The sequence below is a fragment of the Calypte anna genome, chromosome 9 (assembly GCF_003957555.1).
Source record: "Calypte anna isolate BGI_N300 chromosome 9, bCalAnn1_v1.p, whole genome shotgun sequence".
Taxonomy (NCBI): Eukaryota; Metazoa; Chordata; class Aves; order Apodiformes; family Trochilidae; genus Calypte; species Calypte anna.
The window spans coordinates 9,348,575-9,368,301 of NC_044255.1; the positions used below are offsets into that span (position 1 = coordinate 9,348,575).

At 47.7% G+C, this 19,727-nt stretch overlaps 1 protein-coding gene across 2 annotated transcripts; it reads right to left on the reverse strand.

Moving 5' to 3' along the window:
* Positions 1-2,783: 2,783 nt before the first annotated feature.
* Positions 2,784-18,971, reverse strand: CLDN18 (claudin 18). 2 transcript variants are annotated; one of them, XM_008491023.1, is made up of 5 exons: positions 18,752-18,971; positions 5,657-5,821; positions 4,223-4,328; positions 3,761-3,871; positions 2,784-2,961 (listed from the first exon to the last, which is right to left on the reverse strand). In XM_008491023.1, the coding sequence occupies exons 1-5, from the start codon at positions 18,969-18,971 to the stop codon at positions 2,784-2,786; spliced, it is 780 nt and encodes a 259-aa protein (XP_008489245.1). The 2 variants fall into 2 exon arrangements, with proteins under 2 accessions (XP_008489245.1, XP_008489244.1); XM_008491022.1 differs by lacking the exon at positions 18,752-18,971 and adding an exon at positions 10,826-11,045.
* Positions 18,972-19,727: the final 756 nt, after the last annotated feature.

Sequence of the window (19,727 nt, forward strand, 5' to 3'; positions counted from 1 at the left end):
CGTTTTCAGTTCTAAGGAAATGAAAACTGATGGTAGAAGATTGGAGATGTACCAAGGGCAGGAACTCTCTGTCTCAGCTCTCTGCTGTTCTTCATAACTTTCCTGGCTACAATCGTGTCATCTACAGGCTTGCACCCATCAAAACACACCCAAGAGCCAGCTGGTCCCATGAGTGTTTACTCCCCAGAATGTTTATGATGCATAAAAATAAAATAGAAATTGAAATATAAATCATGATTTTACACATGCACCCTTTTTTTGTTCTCATGCATCCACGAACTCGTATCTGAAATTTTTTTGTGTGGTTTTGTGGGTTTTTTGGTCTGTATTTTTCATCACCCCGTGTACCTTTACCTAACCACCACTTCTGCTGTTCCTATCTAAATTAAACATACCTGTGCTTTTCAGCCCCATTCCAGTGGAAGCTGGCAGGAGGGAGAGCATACCAGCAATTTTTCTGCCCTCCTAAGAACAGTGAAGTATTTACAAGTGTTTAATTGCAAGCCAGGCAGATGCTGGTGGTCTCAAACCCCCAGAGACACTTGCTGAATGGTGCTCAGCAAGCCCAAGGTCCCTCTGACTTCACTGCATCAGTCAGCTGGGGATCCCCTGATGCTTACCCATTTGATTTGATGACATTTTGTCTCAGCATTTAACTAACTCACTCTTATAAAGTGGGAAATAAAAAAAACCAAAAAACCTTCATCTTTCATTTTTGCCCACACCCACGCTGCTCCCAAGAAGCTGCAGAACCTGAAGTTGGGGTGAGTTCAGCTGCTGTTGGTGACGAGAAGAAGTGAAAGCAGTGATCTTGGTCTTCAAGTTTTTTACTTTCTTTAATATTCATGTAAAAAAAATAACCATAAAATGAACAAACAAACAAAAAATAAAATAGGCATGCAAAAAAAAAAAAAAAAAGAAAAAAAGAGGAAGAAAAGTCTATACTGTTATATGGAGCAGGGGAAAATCCATTGCAAGAAATATCGATGTTTTAAAAAATAGGACAGAAATAGGGCAAGAGCTACCTCTGCAAAACTGAGTTGCTCTCCTTTAGAAACAGATCTTTACAACCTCCCTGTTCCCTCCTTCTCTGACTGACCTACCCAAGGTGCAGCCTCTCTCCAGCTCTTGGACCTGTGCTGGAGCTGCATCCCCATGTGCTGGTAGAGAGCTGGTGGTTTTGGCTGCTGATGGTCATGGAGAGCTCTTTGTGCTCACTGGGAGCTGGTGTTCAGCTGCACAGCCAGCTCCCACTATTTTTCCAACCCACTAGACTGGTAGGCTGACCTACCAAAGGTCCAGCTCTGGGAAAATGTTCAGCTTTACCTCTAATCCCTCCGAAAGATGAAACCACTCAAGGGAACATCAGCATTTCACCAGAAGTACTTTGCTGAGGAACTCCTGCCACACTGCAATCCTTACAAGAGGGGCTGAAACCTCTCACGGGTATCTATCTAAACAGCTGCTTTGCAGGTTTCTGGCCCCTCTTCTCTCTTTTTAGCTTACCCCTCAGTACCTTTTGCTCTCCTCATAGGCACTTTCCAAAGCTTTGCCAGGATGTTCTCTGAAGCCAGGTGAGAGGACATGCTGGTGGCACATGGCTCTCCCCTCCCACGCAAACTCTTGTGTCCCTTCCTTTGAGCCCTTGGAATAAAGTTCTTTTCTGTTGGATTGGCTAGAAGAGTCATTGTCCCACAAAGGAGTTAATCCTCACATCATCAGGGCAAGAATTAACACCAGGAAGTCCTGAATGTCAGTATGGAGTTCCACATCTGAACGCTCCCTGGGATTTCTGCTCCGGATGTAACCGTAATTAATTCTAAATGAGAAATTCATCTGGCTTCATTAAAGATGACATCTGCAGGAACACTGGTCACCCACAGAGGTTTTCAGCTAATACAGCAAATATCTGGCACGGGAATAACAATGGATTAGAGATGTTCCCCAGAGAGATCAGAAGAAATAAATACACTTGGGTGTCGTGGGTTATAGTAAATGGCTAAGCAACAAAAATCATATTAAATAGCACAGCAGATCAGCACCAGGGTACAACCAGCAAACAGAGGTGGGTCTGAGTAGCAACAGGCACCAGCAAGGAAAAGGCCATGATGGTGGAGTCTGTACGCACTGGCCACAGCCAAGGGGCCACAACGAGATTTACGTAAAGTCCACAGCTAGAGGAGTAAATTAGAACTTTTCAACCTGCCCCACAAATAAAATCAATTAAAATTAAATTGAAAAACAATTGAGTGGCAAAACCAGAGCAAAGCTACAGCATAATTTCAGCAAAACACTGGCTTTTTTTTTGATGAACACAGGACACTGAGGTCACAGTATTATCTTTGGCCTTTTAGAAAGTTTGGGGCAACTTTCCCCAGTTGCATGAAAAGCTGCTCAAGGGGAAAAAGGTGATGGGGCAGCATCACTTTTACAGCTGGGCAGTAATAAAATGAGCATTTTCACCTACTGGAAGAACCAGAAAAGTGCACAAGACACAATCCTGGTCCTGGACATCAGGATATCCTGGATATCTGAGTTTATATATAAAAGATGAGCAAATAGTTTGACTTGGAGAGCATAAAAAGGCACTTTGTTACAGACCTCCTCATGACAGGCAGCCTAGCAAAACAAAACCAACATTCAAAGCAAGCTAAGATACAACCTCAGAGCAGGGGAAACATGCTAGAAACCAATCCTATTTACAGATTGCTTGCTTTGCAGATACTTTTGGCTTCTGACATGAAAAGTATTCCCTAAAAGCACATCTCAAGCCCAGAAGTCTGCTAGACATAGTCGTATTTTGAAGGGTATGAGCGTCTTCCATCCTCACTTCGAGGAGCTTCTTCATACCCTGCACCCTTCCTACTCTTGGTTTCAGGTTCATACCCCGAGCCGACCTTGTAGGGCCCCGTTCTGTAGGAGATGTTCGGCCCCGACGCGTTGTAGGACACGGCCTTGTAACTGGAAGAGACACAAAGGGCAGCATCAGCCCCTGGAGAGCTTTGTGACTGCCCAGCCATGCACACTGGGTTCCTCTTTGCCCCTGGATTTTAGGCAACTTTGTGCTGAGCTGTACCTTGGAGCCATTTGGTGAGCTCCAAGCCAACCCCCCTGGGCAGGTTGCAAGCCTCTCTCTTTTTTTTATTAAACTTCTGCTTCCTTTCCTGTGATTAAAACCTTGGCTGAGTGAAGGATGTGGGTCCTTCAATACCATGGGCTACACCAGCTCATGGAGCTGAGCAGAGAGGGCAGAAAGCCCTGCCTGATGTAAACCAGAGCTCAGCTAATAATGGAATGCCCAGGGAGGTGGTTGAGGCCTCATCCCTGGAGATATTCAAGGTGAGGCTTGAGGAAGCTCTGAGTAACCTGATCCAGTTGAAGTTGTCCCTGCTTTCTGCAAGGGAGTTGGGCTAGGTGTCCTTTGGAGGTCCTTTCCAACCCAAATCATTCTATAGTGCAATCTCCACCTTCTAATGTTCTGCTGTGCAACTGGCAACCAAAGCTGCAGTTCAGGGGCCTGACTAAGGCAGCACATTGCAAACTGTAGATGTGAAGGTTGAACCCTCCCCTGCCTTCTCTATATCTTTGCAAGTCATGCAGTCAGGGAAGCAAAATGGTCACTTTTGACCCCTGATACAGGGCAAACCCTGGCAGCAGGGGTATTACACATGGACACGTCCTGTGGTGTGCTGGCTGGATGCTATCGCAACACCCAAGGCTTCATGCAGTACCTTCCCATGCTCACCACAGACTTGCTTACCGGGATTCTTCTGGGATCAGCCCTCTGCAAGCCAGGCACATCAAGATGCCTCCTACCAGGGCCAGGCCACCTGCTACCCAGCCAACAAAGAGGGCTGAGCCAAAGGTGTACCTACAAAACACAGAGACAAGTCTGGTCAGTGCTGGGATAGTGGTCCAGTCTGCTTCTTCTGAAGTGCACTGAACATTCTCATTCTCTCTCTGCTCCTGGAGAAGTTCCTGCCAGCACCATCCCACCTACAAGCTCATCTTCAGTGGCCCCTCCACCTCCTTTTGAGCTGCTTGAGCAGAGACATCCCAGACAATTTGCTTGGACAAGTTATCTCCAGTGCAGGTAAGAAACTCAATTAAACTTCCAAGTCCTGGGGCCAGACTACATGCAGAGTTTGTCTTTCCTTCAGCTGCAGCACACCCTGACCCTGAGGGATGATTGTGGAGCACCCTGAGCCAGGTGATCACCTACCTGTTCTGGACATTCTGCATTCCCTGGTACATGTTAGCTGTAGACATCCAGAAGTTTGTGACCAGCATGTTGGCAAACACAGACACTCCAGTGATGGCACAGAGACCTGAGAGCAGAGGGGACAGATTGAGACCCACATAGAACCAGCAGTCACCTTGATACCATGAGACCTTCAACAGAGGTGGGGCCCCACAACGTGTCAATTTTCTGCCAGGATTTGTATACATTTACAATCCAGCAGAGAGAGTATAATTTCATGCTAGAAAATCCCAAGTCACACCAGCAGGAATCTTTCTACTGATGTGTTTTCCAATAGAAATCAAGTTTCAGACAGATGACTTCAGCTGCTGAAAATATCCAGTTTCAAATTTTTATTTTGTAGTGAAAAACATTTCCCTATCAGAAATCACCACTTTTTTGAATGGGAAAATACACACTGGAGGAGAAGATACATTTGGTTCACAACCTGTTTATCGGCCCTGGAAGACCGGATTCAAAAAGCAGGAGCTTCTCCCATTCATCTGCCCAGGTGATCACTGTGACCAGCCTGGCAGCAATGACACCATCATTTGCCATGTCATGATTGCTCTCCAGTGTTTGTTGCCCAAAAATATGGACTCCAGCTGTTCTGGGCATTCTTTGTCCTCACTATACCCACTAAGATCTCTGGGCTTCCCCTGAAACTCAATTACTCACAGATGGCCTTCACTATCGTGGGACTTCAGTGTCACAATCCTTAACACCTCTGTCCTGAGAGCAGCCCTTACTCTGGGAAGAAAGAGCCATCAGCTCAGAGACGTGTGACCATGAGCCAGGCCACATGGGGACCTAAACTCCTCAGGTGAGTCTAACTAAGAACCTCTTTTTGAAACTAGTGAACCCAATCAAGAAATGTCCTATCCCAGGAGCCAGTCAAATCATCTTTTTAGCCACTCTCTCTTCTGGAATACAGGAATGGGCTTTTCTAATATCCTTGTTGGCCAAATTCTCATCCCACTGGCTCAGATGGATAAAATGATGGATTTTAAGTACAAAATTAAAGCTGTGTTGCAGAAGGTGGTTTCCTCTGTCCAGCTTGTACTTACTGTACATCTTTAAGTTGCACTGCATGCCTCATGTCCCAAAAGAAGTAAGTGCTGTTCAACTGTAAGGATTTTAAATAGGGACATTCTCCTTACTTTCATTAGGATACAGGTTTGATTTCATTGCTCATTACTAGGTGACCCTGCTTGGGCAGAGAGGTTGGACTAGATGATCTCTAGAGTTCCCTTCCAACCTCTAACATCCTATCATTCTCTGACTCCTTAACTAAGCAGAGGTAGAACCCAGAACATCTATAACCCATAACCAGAAGTCCACAAAAGACTTGCCCAAGCCTTAATTCCGGTCAACTGCAATGCCTTGCACATGAAGGACACAGCACCATCTACTCACCAGCAATAATAAACATGATGCCAGAGGTCAGAGTCATGTTGGCTTTTGCAGAATCCTCCATGCTGCCAATACGGACGCATTTCAGGGCAAAAATGCACACAAGGAGGCCAAGGATGCCCAGCACGATCCCCACAATCATCAGGGCCCTCACAGCCTGGAACATTGCTGCAAAACAAATCAACAGAAGCCAAGCTGAGCCACTGCAGTGAGATTCATCAGAGTGTGGGAGGTTTTTACAGATTGTTTCTGTCTAAAAGTAAAAATAAAGAAGAAAAATTGCAAAACAGATCCCAGATCTACTCTTGGCATTATCTGGGGCATAGCTGGAAATGCAGATGTTTGCCTCAACTTCCCAAAATGTTTCATAGTGCAGACATGATTTTTTGTTAAGGTTCCTTGGCACCTTGTTCCTTGAGACACCAGTTGTGCCTCAGCTGAAATTCATGGCGAGGAGCTGGTGCACAGCTGGGATAAGCAGGAACTGTTTCATTACCCAGATGATTCGGAAAGCCTTTTTTTTCTCCCCCCAAGCAGCAATGCAAACAGCTCCACCCAGTTATCCATGGCATTTCCAGCTCCTGTGTGACTCAAAGTGGAGTTCTACACGTTCCTGCTTTACAGTAAAACACACAGCACAGGAGAAGAGGAAAACCTTGACAAACATCATGTGTACACCAAAGGGGAGCAACAGCTCTTCAGCCATGACCTCTTCCAGCATATCCTTTCTATGGTCATATAGTATCAGTCTTGCAGACATCTATCCCTGCTCATTACTACCACGCACAAATATTCTAAAGCCCTGGATTTATTTGGCATCTTGCAATGGAGGTGGGGATGTGGGGTTGGAGGCAAGGTGGGATGCTGGTGGGCCATGCCCAGGGGGGTTATCACTGCTGTCAGTCAGAGGAAGGCAACAAAAACCCTCCAGACCCCTCTTGGCTGGAGTAGAAAAGCAGAAAGGAAAGCCAAGGGAAAATCACACCTTTCAAAACAGAGAAGTGAAGGGAAAAGGCCACCCCTTGGAATACCAAGGTGGTTTTCTAAGAAGGTGGCACATATCCCATCTTGCCTGCAAGTCAGTGATGGACCCTGACACTTCTCCTCCCTGCCTGTGCTTATGTCCCTGGCAGAGACAGGAAGGTGGCAGCCCTGGCACAGCACTGCTCAGAAGTATTTCAAGGGCTGCTGGGACACTTCACAGCCTCTTCTTGCCCTCCCATGAGCTATTCCAGCCCTGGGGTTGGGTTTGATGCTCCCCTCACACAACTCTCCCTCTACAGGGAAGGTGACGTGGGCTTGTGACCAACAGAGGGGGGCAAACATGTCCTACAGCCCCAGTCCACTGTCACCCCTTTTGCTGGGATGGCTCAGAGTGGCCACGGTGCCGAAGGGTCCCATGTGGCCTGACTGAAGCCACTGGTGCAGGAAGAAGACCCTGCTGGGCTTGCACAGATTGGGAGAAGCGTACAGAAACCCTTTTGGGGTGCCCACATGGGTGTCCTTGTGGGGTACCACGAAACCAAGCAGAGCCTTGCTGGCTTCCTTGATGCCCAAGGAAGCCAGGGGGTCTATCACCCCAAAGGCTGGGAATACACCAGGGAATACACCAGGCTGGGAATACCTTCTCCTATCTGGCAATCCCACCGGGGCTGCTGCTCTTATGACTCAATTTGCCCTTATCAGCTGATAACAAGTGCTAACGAGTCTGGGATTTTCAATCTCCCATTCATCAGCCCCCAGGTGTGAGCTCCTGAGTTATTATTCACCAGAGAACAAGAAGCTGGCGGATACACCTTATCAGCCCTCAAAGGTCGTTCCTGATGCAAAGCAGAGAGCTGCAAAGAGAAGGTAATCACAATACCTGTTTGTCTTCATAGTCACTTAAGTTTCTTTGGAATTATTCTTGTTTCAAGGTAGGCAGGAAAGGCTGATGCTCCAAGGAAGCATAAGACTTTATGGACAGAAATGGGAGGTCCCTGTCCCCAAGACAGTTCTTCCAACAGAACTTCTGGTTCCTGGGTGTCATCAGGGTGGTGGTCTCAACCCTCTGAGAAGGAGTGACCTTAAGCTAAGGATTCTCCCTCTCTACTCTGCTCTTGTGAGACCCCACCTGAAGCACTGTGTACAGTTCTGGAGTCCCCAGCATAAGAAGGACACAGAGCTCCTGGAATGTGTCCAAAGCAGAGCCACTGAAATGCTCAGAGGGCTGAGCACCTCCCTGGGAAGCCAGGATGAGGGATTGGGGTTGTTTCAGCCTGGAGAAGAGGAGGCTCCCAGGTGACCTTAGAGCAACCTTCCAATACCTGAAGGGGCTACAAGAAAGCTGGGGGAGGGATTTTGACACAGATGTGGAGTAAGAGGACAAGGGGAAAGGGTTTAAAACTGGAAGAGAGGAGAATTAGGTTGAACATGAGGAAGAAATTCTTTAATTTGAGGGTGGTGAGCCCCTGGCCCAGGTTGCCCAGAGAAGCTGTGGCTGCCCCATCCCTGGCAGTGTCTCAGGTCAGGTAGAATGGGGTTTGGAGCAACCTGGGCTGGTGGGAGCTGTCCCTGCCCATGCAGGGGGTTGGAACTGGGTGAGCGTTAAGGTCTCTTCCAACCCAAACCGTTCTATGATTCTATGAAGACCTCATAGGGATACCGTGGTCTCCCAGGAGAGATGTTCCTACTGGAAGGACAAAACAGACAGGTCAAGCCAAGCAACTCCAGGGACACTGCACTGAAGTTCAAGTGTGGTGAATGTGAGGAGCACGAAAGAATGAATGAAAAGGAGCAATTTGCAGCTGTTGGAAAGGGAAGAGAGAAGCACAGCAGGGGACAACAGGAAAAAATGCAAAATGGCCACCAGGAGTGATTTCTTGCTCCATGAGGCTGACTTATGCACTGCCTCCATAAAGGGACAGAAACGAGAAAAAAGTGCTCCCAGGTCTGCTGTGGCATGAAGGCCCTTCCCTTGGCTCAGGGGACTGAAAGTGAGAGCTGCTGGGAACCAGGGCACTGCAGTTTTCAAGTGAACTCTGGCATCCATCGAAAGTCCTCTGAACTGCTTTCCAAAGGTGAACAACCTCTCCTAGAAGGAAGGAGTGGAAGGGCTTAGGCAAACAAAAGAGGAGACAAGGGGAAAAAAATTCTGTAACTGGAGCACTAGGTAGCAAACAGCCCAAGGGATGAAGTCAAACAAATTCCCTGCATACACATTTTGCATGTGGTAGAGTAACTTTGCTTCAGAAAATAATCGCAACATTATTTTATTGCTATTTATTATAACAAAAAATAATAACAAGGGAAGAACTTTCACCTGAAGAAATGTCAGCAGTCTGAAACTACACACTGCATCACCACAGTCTAAGAGAAAACTGGAGAGCTGTCTCCTTCCCCACTGGTGGCTGTCAGCAGTGAGAAGTGAAGGAAAATAAAACCAACTTCAAGTCGTATAAAGCCATGTCCCCTGCATTCCTGTTACTAATGCAAAAAGCAAAGGGGGAAATCTACCTTTATGATTTGTTGTGATTAATGGGATATTTATAATTTAGGAGGGGAATGAGGTTTTTAAGTTAACCAAATTCAAGCAGGGATGTTCTTTACATTTCAAGGTAGGTAGTCATCAGCTAAATGGTCCCATCAAGGGAACAAAAATGACAGAATATCTCTAAGACACAACAGAAAATGTCTGCACTTTTTCCTTACTGCTCTGTTACCTTAAAAGAAGATGAAGAAGCAGGTTATGATAAATTTGCGACAAAGTGGTGGTTACCATTGCCTCCTTGCTCTTTTAAAGCCCAGTCACCCACACATAGCATTATAAAAATGTGTTTATATCTTGATCAAAATGGGCCTGTAGAAGTGTCTCCAAACAGCAGTTTGATCTGAACATCATTTTCACCCAAAACATAATCTCCAAGCATCATTTTCACCCAAAACATCATTTTCATCCATATTAAAAAGAAGTCACCTAGCAATCCCAAAGCTGGGTACACAGACACTTATTCCACCACACCTCTTTTTGGTTTTTTCTCCAAAAGCAACCATGGCAGTCCCCATCCACCAGAGTGCCTTCAGCAAAGCTCTCCCTCCTGCCTTGCAGGGAAGGGAGGTTGGCATCCCTGAGGAGATAGGCTGGGACCTCACCTCGTGCTGCCTTCTACACCCATCAATAGATGCAGAAGGCCTACTACATATAGTGCTTCTTGCTTGTACCCATTTGTGAGTGAAAAGCACACTGGGGGCTGTATTTCTAGTGAGCTGGCAGGGCAGAGCCAAAAAAGGTCATAGCAAACCAGGCTGGACTCTCTTTTTGTGAAGTAAGCAAGCCAGCAAGAAAGAAACATCCCTCAACTGTTACAGCCACTAAACCTCCTCAGGACAGGGGAAGCCACTGAGTGCACCCTTGCACATCCCCCCTCCCCACCAATGCTGCTCACAGGCAGCCTTCCTCTTTTCTCTTTGGAAAAAAAAATACTTCAATTTATTTATTTTTTTTTGTAGAAGCCATTACTCTGGTAACAACACAAAAATCACATGCAGCTGTTTCCCCTCAGATTTGACTCACAGGGATGGAATATCTGCAGGTTTACTCATCCTCAGTCTCCTCTCACCAGCAGAGTTGTGTTATCTATGACAGCAACAGGACTGGACCCAGGATGCTCACCCAGAGATCACCTGCACACAGGTTGTAACCTCCCCTGAGTGAAGGTATTCTTTAGGTAAGAAAAATGCCTGTAATTTTTCATCACAGAATCCTAGAATGGATTGGGTTGCAAGGGACCTTAGAGATCATCTATTTAAACCTTGCATTCGCAGGGACACCTCCCACCAGCCCAGATTGCTCCAAGCCCCATGCAGCCTGACCTGAGACACTGCCAGGGATGGGGCAGCCACTTCTCTGCCATTTCTCTGGGCAATCTGGGCCAGGGGCTCAGCACCCTCACAGGAAAGAATTTTTTCCTGATGTCTAACCTAAAACTCCCCTTTTCAAGTTTTAAACCCTTTCCCCTTGTCCTCTCACTGCACATCCATGTCAAAAGCCTGATCTACGCTCACAGACAAGAGCAGCCTGGAATTGCCATTCCTCACTGAGTCCTTTAAGATACCTCCTCCTGCTTGGGATGAAACCTGTGCAGAGCAGCAGGAGGGCTCCTAGGTTTAACCTGGGGCATCTTTCTTCCCTACCTGGCAGCCCGAGGATGGTGAAATAGGGCCGGCACTCTGTGAAGCCAGAGCTCTGCCTCACGCAGCTCCTCCACAGCCCCTGGTACTGGAAGACGGAGGTGACGGGGTTGTCGTACAAGTCCTGTGTGCTCCACATATCCATGGCAGTGGACACGATGCACCCCGCGACCCCCAGAGATGAAACGATGAACCCCATCACCTGGCAGAGGGTGGTGGACATGGTGTCTTCTCCCCCTCTGGAGAGAAGAGGTGAGCCAGTCCGGGTGAACCCGCAGAGCTAATGGGAACACAGAAGTCCTCTTGACTGAGCCACCAGAAGTGCTGCAGCTCTTATCAGATGCTTTCCATTGAGCGGTGTGTTTGCTCAAAGTGTTTTTGCAAGATAGTCCAGTTTCACTCTCGCTGGGTAGGTTTGTGCTGGCAAGGCCTGAGATATGAGCCTTTGTCCTTTAGAAGTGCTTGTCCTTCCCCGGCTAAGCAGCCACACTCCCCCAAGTGTTGGGCAACCCACTTGGAACATGCGCCGTCTCCATCCCCTCCCACCCCCCGAAACTCTTGGCTCTCCATTGGGGTTCTCCTGCGTGCTTGGCATGGTACAAGCACGTCAAGAGGAGCAGAGGGAAGGATGACTGTCCCAGCTGAACACAGCACCAAGCCCAGGTCACCACCTCCCTGCCCTCTTCTTGTGATAGGGAGAGCAGATCAGCCACCAGCACAAGACAAGGACATCTCTGCTCCTACCGACTCATGAAAGCATCCACACAGGGCTGCTCAACCCAGGGATCAAGCAAGGGACACAGCCACTCCTTGCAGCCACTTTGAGCATCACCAAGGTAACCTCAGATGCTAACCATGGCACGAGCCAAAGCACTAAACCATGAACCCCAAACTGATCCAGCAAACTCCTGCAACTCCCAACCAATTCCTGCTTTATCCAGTCCCCATACCCAAAGCACCATCAAGCCATCATCTGGTGGAGAAGCCACCAGAGAGGAGAGGCTGATTTCTATGGATTGACACCTTCTGCCTTCTGGAGAATGACCATCCAGGTCACCCATATTGCTTTTGTGGCCCTAAAGCCATCTGGTGGGCAGCAGACAGAACTGCTGCTTCAGATGGACACTGCTACAGAAGCCAGAGCACAATTCACCCATCTGGTAGCCACAGATCACAGCCACCAAAGCAAGGACACAGGATGTCTTTGCTTAGAGGGATTTTATTGAATTTAGTAATTTCCACAGACTTGGCAAGGCTGTATCAGGGGAAGGGCTTAGCTTCAACCCATCAAAAGGCCAGAAGTTGTCAGCAAGAATAACAGCCAAATAATAAACCAAAACCAAACAGTTGAGCGTTCAAGAACCAGAGATGGTAAGAGCTGCTCATCCTCAGTAAGGTAGAGGACATTCTGACTGCCACACCTCATCTTGGATCCTGCCTTGTGAAAAATCAGGGCTGGAGAGGACTCAACAGCTTGGAAGACAAAGGCTGGGGAGGACCGAAAAGCTGGGAGTGATAAAACAAGTAATGTTGACAGATCTCCATCCCATCCTTCACTGCCCTGCAGCCAGAACTGGGTCCCAGAAAAGCTGCTTGCACCCAAGCCCTGATGCTCCAGAACTACTCCTCCGGGACTCTTCTTCATGCCCCAGGTCTTGCCACCTCCTTGTCACCTATCGGTAAGACACCACATAGCTCTTTTTTCCAGGCTAGACCACTTCAAACCATGTCCCAGGCATTGGTGTTCCTCTGGGAGAGACATAATTCCCATTCCTGAAAGTAGTATCACCTGGCAGCGTTGGTGAACAGCTTGCAGGGATGCAGCAACACCAGAACCTGGACTGGTCACAGCTAAAAATAAACCCTGGGGAGGCAAAATAAAAGGGGAGGGGGGAGATACAGAAGTCACTTTGTTTTTTCCCCAGCTTTTTTTCCTCGAAAAACCTCTATGATGTTTTAAATTACTTTTTCTTTCTGCTAACTCAGACAGCTGAGTGGCTGCACGATCGGTGCCCGAGGTGGCTCCGCTGCACACCATGGCCACGTGTTTGCTTTGCCAGGAGGGGAACCACCACTCCTTCCTCCAAGGCCTTTCTCTTGGTTTCTGCTGCCTCCAGCTGGAGCAGCTCCTCAAGTCAGTAGGGGCATTCTCTCCTTCTTCCCTCCTCCTCCAAAATTTCACACCTCCAGCCCCCTGTGCTCCCCCCCCAACACATCTACTGGATAGAGGACCATTCCTTGGATTGTCTCTAATTGTGCTGTGAGCTAGAGCCTGCCACCCTAAGCTTTCCTTGGGTATTTTATGTTCTCCTGATGCTGGAGATCTGGTGTTCTGCTGATGGCAGGATGCTGCTTCTCATCCCTCTTACTCAGGGGCATCAAAACCTCAGAGAAATGGCAGAGCAATCAAAAAATACAGTCAACAGTCTCCAGTCATGCAAGAAAAGCCCAGGTGAAGTGTTCCATCTTTGATTTTGAGGATCCAGTTGAACCACACCTCTGAAGAGGATTAACCAGCACGTTCCCTCCTGAAACTTCATGCATGCTCCCTCCTAAAATGAAGCTGAGCAAGAAGCTTAAGAAGCAAAGCTCACGCTGCAGTCCTTGGCTAAGAGGCGATTAAACACCCAACCATGCTCAGCACTCAGGAGGGCTGCTGCCTTTTGAAGAATTACTGGGTTTTGGAGGGGTTTCTATTTGCTAAGCATAATGCCTAAGGTACTACCCAGCCATGCCAGCACCATCTGCCTGCCATTTCTCCTGCTCTGATTAGCATCATGCTTTTAAAGCCTGGGAACTCAAAGCTCCCCACAAATACCTTCCCCAGTGGTTGTCTGAAGCAAAGTTCTGTGGAAAAATCACAACCTCCTCCCCATCCCAACCCTTTCCCCTAGCTGATTTTCTCTGCCTTGCTGAAGTGACCTCATTTTAAGCCTTCTGTTATTGGTTGTTTCTGAGCTACTCATGATAGTGAAAAGTATGTCCCAGCACCCAGCCAATGGCAGAAGGTCATCTGGGAGTTTTATCCAAACTGTCCACTCAGAGCACAAGCTGAAAACTAGCATGTCTCAGCATCATCACCACAACCTGGTTCCCACCTCCAGCCACCCCTCAGAGATGTCAACAGCCAGGAGGGAAGGATGGGACCTCAGTCTGCTGCTCAGTCTCACTGCCTGCCATGCCACCAGGTAAGGCTGAGCACTGTCCAAGGAAGGAACACGATGGGGAGATGGCTCTTGCAAAGGCCAAACCTACTCCCCTGGGAGCAGAGAACGGGGCTGTCTCCAGCTCTGAGGACTGGAACACCTGCAACAATTTACCCAAACTGGGGATAGGAAGGGTACTTCACGACTACTCCCCTCTGCAACCTTTCTTTCAGCTTTATCTACCCAGGTGTGGACTCTATTATCTCAAAACCGTCCACTGGGCCCACTGCAACTCCTGAATGTTATCACTGCCTCTCCCACAAAAATCACCTACACCTCATGTTTACTTTAAAATTTGCAAATATAGCTCACACCCTGCTACTCCATTCCAACTTGTTCAGACTGAAGAAAAAAAAAAAAAAAAGCAAACCCACCCTTGTCTTTCTGTCCCTCCACTGCTAAGATGACCAAAGCCTCCAGGAGCTTATGGTCCACCAGACCACAGCATAGGAAGGGCTGACTGAGCTTCCTAAAAGTCAGTGGGGAAAGGGAAACATGAAAGGGCCTCAGCTCAAACCCATTCACTGGTCTTCAGATGCTTCAGAGGACCTTTGGAGGTCCCTTTGGAGGGGTGCATGAAGCTCTCTCCTTCCCTACATGCCTGAGATGTAACTCAACCCCACATCTCCCCAGCCTCTTGCCATTTCCCTTGCTTTGCTCCTCTTCTGGCCTTTAGAATTATTTTTCATGTCTCTTTTTGTGGTGTAAAGGTGTGAGACAGTGGCCAGACCTGATGTGTGCTTGCCAATGTCCCCTACAAGGCTCTCTGCCACCTCTCCCCACCTTGAGTCCCACTGGGGATCAGGGTGCTGGAGATATTTCTTAAGGTCTCACATGAGCTCTTTCCTCATCCTTACACTTCCTTAGGCTCCTGCTGTGAGTGCAACTCACCACAACCTCACACACACACACATCCTTGGTAGGTTGTTATCAAGTTTCCAGCCCACCTGGGCCACCTACACCTTGCCATGCACAAATCTTGATCTCAAAACAACTTTTAGGAATTTACAGCAGCTGCTTGAAGACATTTTAAAATTTGAGGCTGAACTGACCAGGATAAAGGATTTTAAGTAGCAAACTGAGCCTGGAAGAGACTTTGCCATGGCCATCACCACTGGAGGAGTACAACCTAAACATTAGCAGTTTCCATCTCTACGAACTTTGGACTTAAGTCAGTTCCAGGGAGCAGAGATGCTGTTTCTTTGGCCAGGGGACCACACTCTCTCCAAAATGCCCAGAGCAAGGATTTTACTAGGGGTTAAGCCACAAAATATATGTTGGTTGTATGAAACCAAAGAAAACCTTGTCAGAACACTGAAACAGGAAAAAAACCCAAAATCTAGAGATGTCAACACTAAGACTTCTCCAACATGAATTATCCTCAGGGGACATCTACCCACCTCTGCTACCGAGCACCAGCAGAACTGAAAGCAGTTGGTTTATACAGAAGTCTGGACCACCCTAATTATACTGCCATGGGTCATTTTTACTCTGGACCCCTGAAGCAACCAACATGGACCCTTTTGGTAGTCAGAGAATTTTAACAGGTGGCTGTCAGATTTTCCATGCTTACTGCAGGGAAAGCAAAAATATTCTTATTTTTCATGTTGCCAGTCTTTTGTTACACAGCAGAGACTCACCTTGGCCTTTCTGAAAGGGTCAAAAAGGGCTTTGTACTTGAGAACAAAATGTCCTCTCAAAAATGGCCAGACAGATCTAGCTGAAGAGGTCTGGAAATAAGAGACCAAGCCAGACAACAGGAAAACTACTGCCCACATTCTTGAGAGTTCATAGCAAACTTGTAAGCAACTGAAAAATGTTCCTTTTAGTGGAAGGTGCCGTGGGGCTTCTTCATTAGGTGAAACTACCAGCCTTGCCTGAGCTCAGCTGGTGCTGTTTGCCCATGATCTGTGTGTTCAGATTCCTCCAGACAATCACAGTAAGGTCTGTTGACACATCCAAACCAGTGGCCAAAAAAAAAAAGGGACTACAAAGGAAAGCAAAACCAGGACAATCTTAGCTCTCAAGTGACATATTTCACCAGAGACTGACTGGTTATAGCCGAGCAGCAAGAGTGAGGGCCATAAACTACCCCTGTTGTTTCTCACTTTCATCTATTATCTTGATTTTTTCCTCAATCTATTTGAAATAAAAATTCCCAACTAAACTGAAGATAGATGATGGATGAGACAAGTTTAATTTTTGCTATGGGAGTGAGGGAGAGAGCCAAAAAAAAAAAAACCCTTCAGAAACCAAAACTTCACTGATGTACTTCACTGCTTTGCTAGAGTCCTATTATTTTTTTTATTCACTCTGGCACTATTGTTCCCAATATAAATTGCCATTGTCAGAATAATAAATAGGGGTTTAGAATGGCAATGCTGACAAACCATTAGCCATGGTGCAGTTGGAGAGGGGAGGTTGAATGGAGATCAAGGTGCAACACAATGAAAAGAAACATCGGAATGATCCACTTCTAGAATATCTTAACAAATCAATAATTTGGGGTTTTAGCACTGTTTTTTCCACCCTCCCTGCTCTGGTTGGGGTAGGGCTGCCTTTTGCTGTAGAAATGCTCACAGGAGGAATTGAGAAGATGAGGCCAATCTATAAAGCACAGCAGTGAGGCTGCTTGTTTGCACACCGGCGGCCCCAGAGACTGCAAGTGTCAGACAATCTATTAACAGGAGGGAAAGGGGAGGGGGAGAGCAAGGGATTGACTTCAGAAGAGCAAGCCCTGTTCATTAAAAGGAAAGGAAAAATAAATAAATAAAATATTCCACCTTGCTCTGTAGGGCAGCACTGATAGCACCGGTCACAGACATCAATATACACAAATATTCATCTACCTACACCCCAGCAGGGAAGGCACTGATGCTCCAACACACCTGAGGATGAGGACAGCAACTCTGGGGGGTTCACTCACCTTGATTTTTAAAGGTTATGCTTTATTCTTTGGGCTTTTTTTTTTTTTCCCCACCCCAAATCCCTTTTTTGTAGGCAACTGCAAATCACCCATGGTAATTCCTCTCTCAAATGTGCAGTTCAATAGAGCCCCTGACATTTAGGTTAGGGGTTAGGACACTCATCTCTGTCCATAACTGGGAGGCAGTTGTAGAGAACCACAGAGTCATTTGGCTTGGAGAAGATCTTTAAGATCATGAAGTCCAACCATTAAGCCAAGGAGCGGCAGACTGATCTCCCCTGCAGCCCATCTGCTAAATGAATCAGAGAGTTGTCACAACTGGAGAAAGACCTCTAAGATCACCACATCCAACTGTCAACATCCCCCCCCACCCTGAGTAAAATATCTCTATCAATACCTGTAGCACCCACTAGAGCATGTCCTGCAGTGCCTCCTCCACGTGGGTTTTAAAAACCTCCAGGGATGGTGACTCCACCACCCCCCCTGGGCAGCCCATTCCAGTGCCTGACCACTAATGACGGAAATTATGGAAATCCATCCCCTCACCATAACCATGGCTTTCTGTTTTCAGAAATTAATATATACCCTACACCAATTTGGAGGCTTGGAAATTGCAAAAAAAAAAAAAAAAAAAAGAAAGCACTGTAGCTTTTCACTATAATGCTGAGGTTAGCAATGGAAGTATTTGGAAAGAACAACAAAAAAAAAAAGCCCCAAATCTCAAGTATTCTGGTTTCTTCAAAGATTAGTCATTCCCAGAGCTGAAGACTTGAGGAGTTTAATTGCTTCTCCTGCAGTTACATTTTCTGTACTTCTAAGCTTTCAGAGCTGACACACTGAGGAAGTTCTGCAGTGTGTCATGAGAGGATGCGTGTGGGAGGGAAGGATTTGCTTTTTACACCTCTTTTTTTACACCTGTTTCTTCCAGTAGCTTTACCTATACCTGTAAGATCTACCTATATCCCTCTACCTAGAAGAAGTAATGCTTTCGTTTGTGCAGAGATGGGTTAATTGTGACAGAAGAAGCCGATTTTGTGTCCAACTCTTATTTCTGTGTGGTGTGGAAATGCTGCTTTGCAGAAGTTCTGCAGGGAGCTGCTGATACAATTGGCTCCTTCCCTCCCTTCCCCTCTGTGTCAAAGCATGGAGGCGAGGTGGATATAATACTCTAAAGTGCCCTTTTTTCTCACTGTATTAAGGCAAGAAGAAAACCCGGATAATCCTGTTGTAACCTAATTGTTTGCACCTCCAGATACTCAGGGCACAACCAGGACAGGAATGATACCCGTGGAAGGAAAAAAAACCACACCACTGGAACCAAAGGAGAATTAGGGAGAAATCCAGCCTGGTGGTGTCAGAAATACAGTGAGCTGAACTGTGACATATCCTCTTAGGAAAGGATCTTCACCCATGCCAAGAATATTAGTGGTTTCTGGTGGGAAGGGGGGCAGGAGTGCATGCCCAAGCCACCCAGGGCACAGGGAACAAATCACCCCATGGAGCAGCCACTGTCCCGCCAGGCCAACACCTCAGGAACCTGATGGATAACCAGCTGTAAGGAACCCCAGCTTGGCCACAGGAGGAGGTTTGGGTTGCGATACCTCCAAGGGCCCTGTCATCCAAGCGAGAGTCAGCACCTGAGACTCCTTTTCCGGGTAAAAATGAGGTTCCCTGCTCTGCACCAAAATTCACCCATCACCACCGCTCACATGCGGCTCCCGGCAAGGCGGGCAGGAGGTGATGGTGCCCACCCCCATGTGCCTCTGTCCTCCCAGCCTCAGGGCCAGCAAGCCCTACCTGGCAGCCCCAGGATGGTGAAGTATCCACGGCACTCGGTGAAGCCGGAGCTCTCCCGGACGCAGGTGCGCCAGAGGCCCTGGTAGTTGAACACGGCCGTCACCGGGTTGTTGTACAGGTCCTGGGTGCTCCACTGGTCCATGCAGGTTGCCCCGATGATGCCTCCTACTCCCAAAGCCGACACCACGAAGCCCATGGACTGGCATATTGTCACAGACATGGCTCCGGGCAGCCCTCCAGACCTCCACAACCCTGGCCTGGGGCAGGCAGCCAGGCCAGAAGGGACTTTTAGCTGGAGGCACAGCCTACGTCACGGCCGAGAGACCAGGGAGGCCCTGTCTGTGCCATGCAAACCTCCCCTTTTCCCTTTATCTGTTCCGGTGAGATAATTTTCCTCGCTCGGTACCAAGAGCCGTTTGTCCTGCACTGCGTGAGCGCGTCGCTCTCTGTTTGCCTTCTGCAGGTAGAGGAGGGAGAAGGAAAGAACACCAGCCCGGGGACCAAGAGGTCCCACCAGCAACAGTCAGATTCTGCAGAAGCTCTGTCTGCTCCAGAAGGCCAACCACAGCAATGCTTAAATCGGATGAAACAGATAAAAAATCATGGAGAGGCTAATCCTCTCCTGGCAGGAATGGTGCTTCTGAGCCCAGTGGAGAGGCATTCATTAGCATGCCTCCATCTGGGGATGTTTGCTCAAACCAAAAACATTTTAGCAAAGGAGAGTGAATAAAAGGAGGATAACATATTGAAAAGGACAGCACAGTGCTGCAGCAGATCACAGCATGGTTGGGGTTGGAAGAGGCCTTCAAAGGCCACCCAGTGCAACTCCACTGCAGTAAGCAGGGACACCTTCCACTAGGTCAGGTTGCTCCAAGCCCCATCCAACCTGGCCCTGAGTTTTTCCAGGGATGGGACGTCTACCTCCTCTCTGGGCAATCTCGGTCAGTGTCTCACCACCCTCACAGGTGGTAATTCT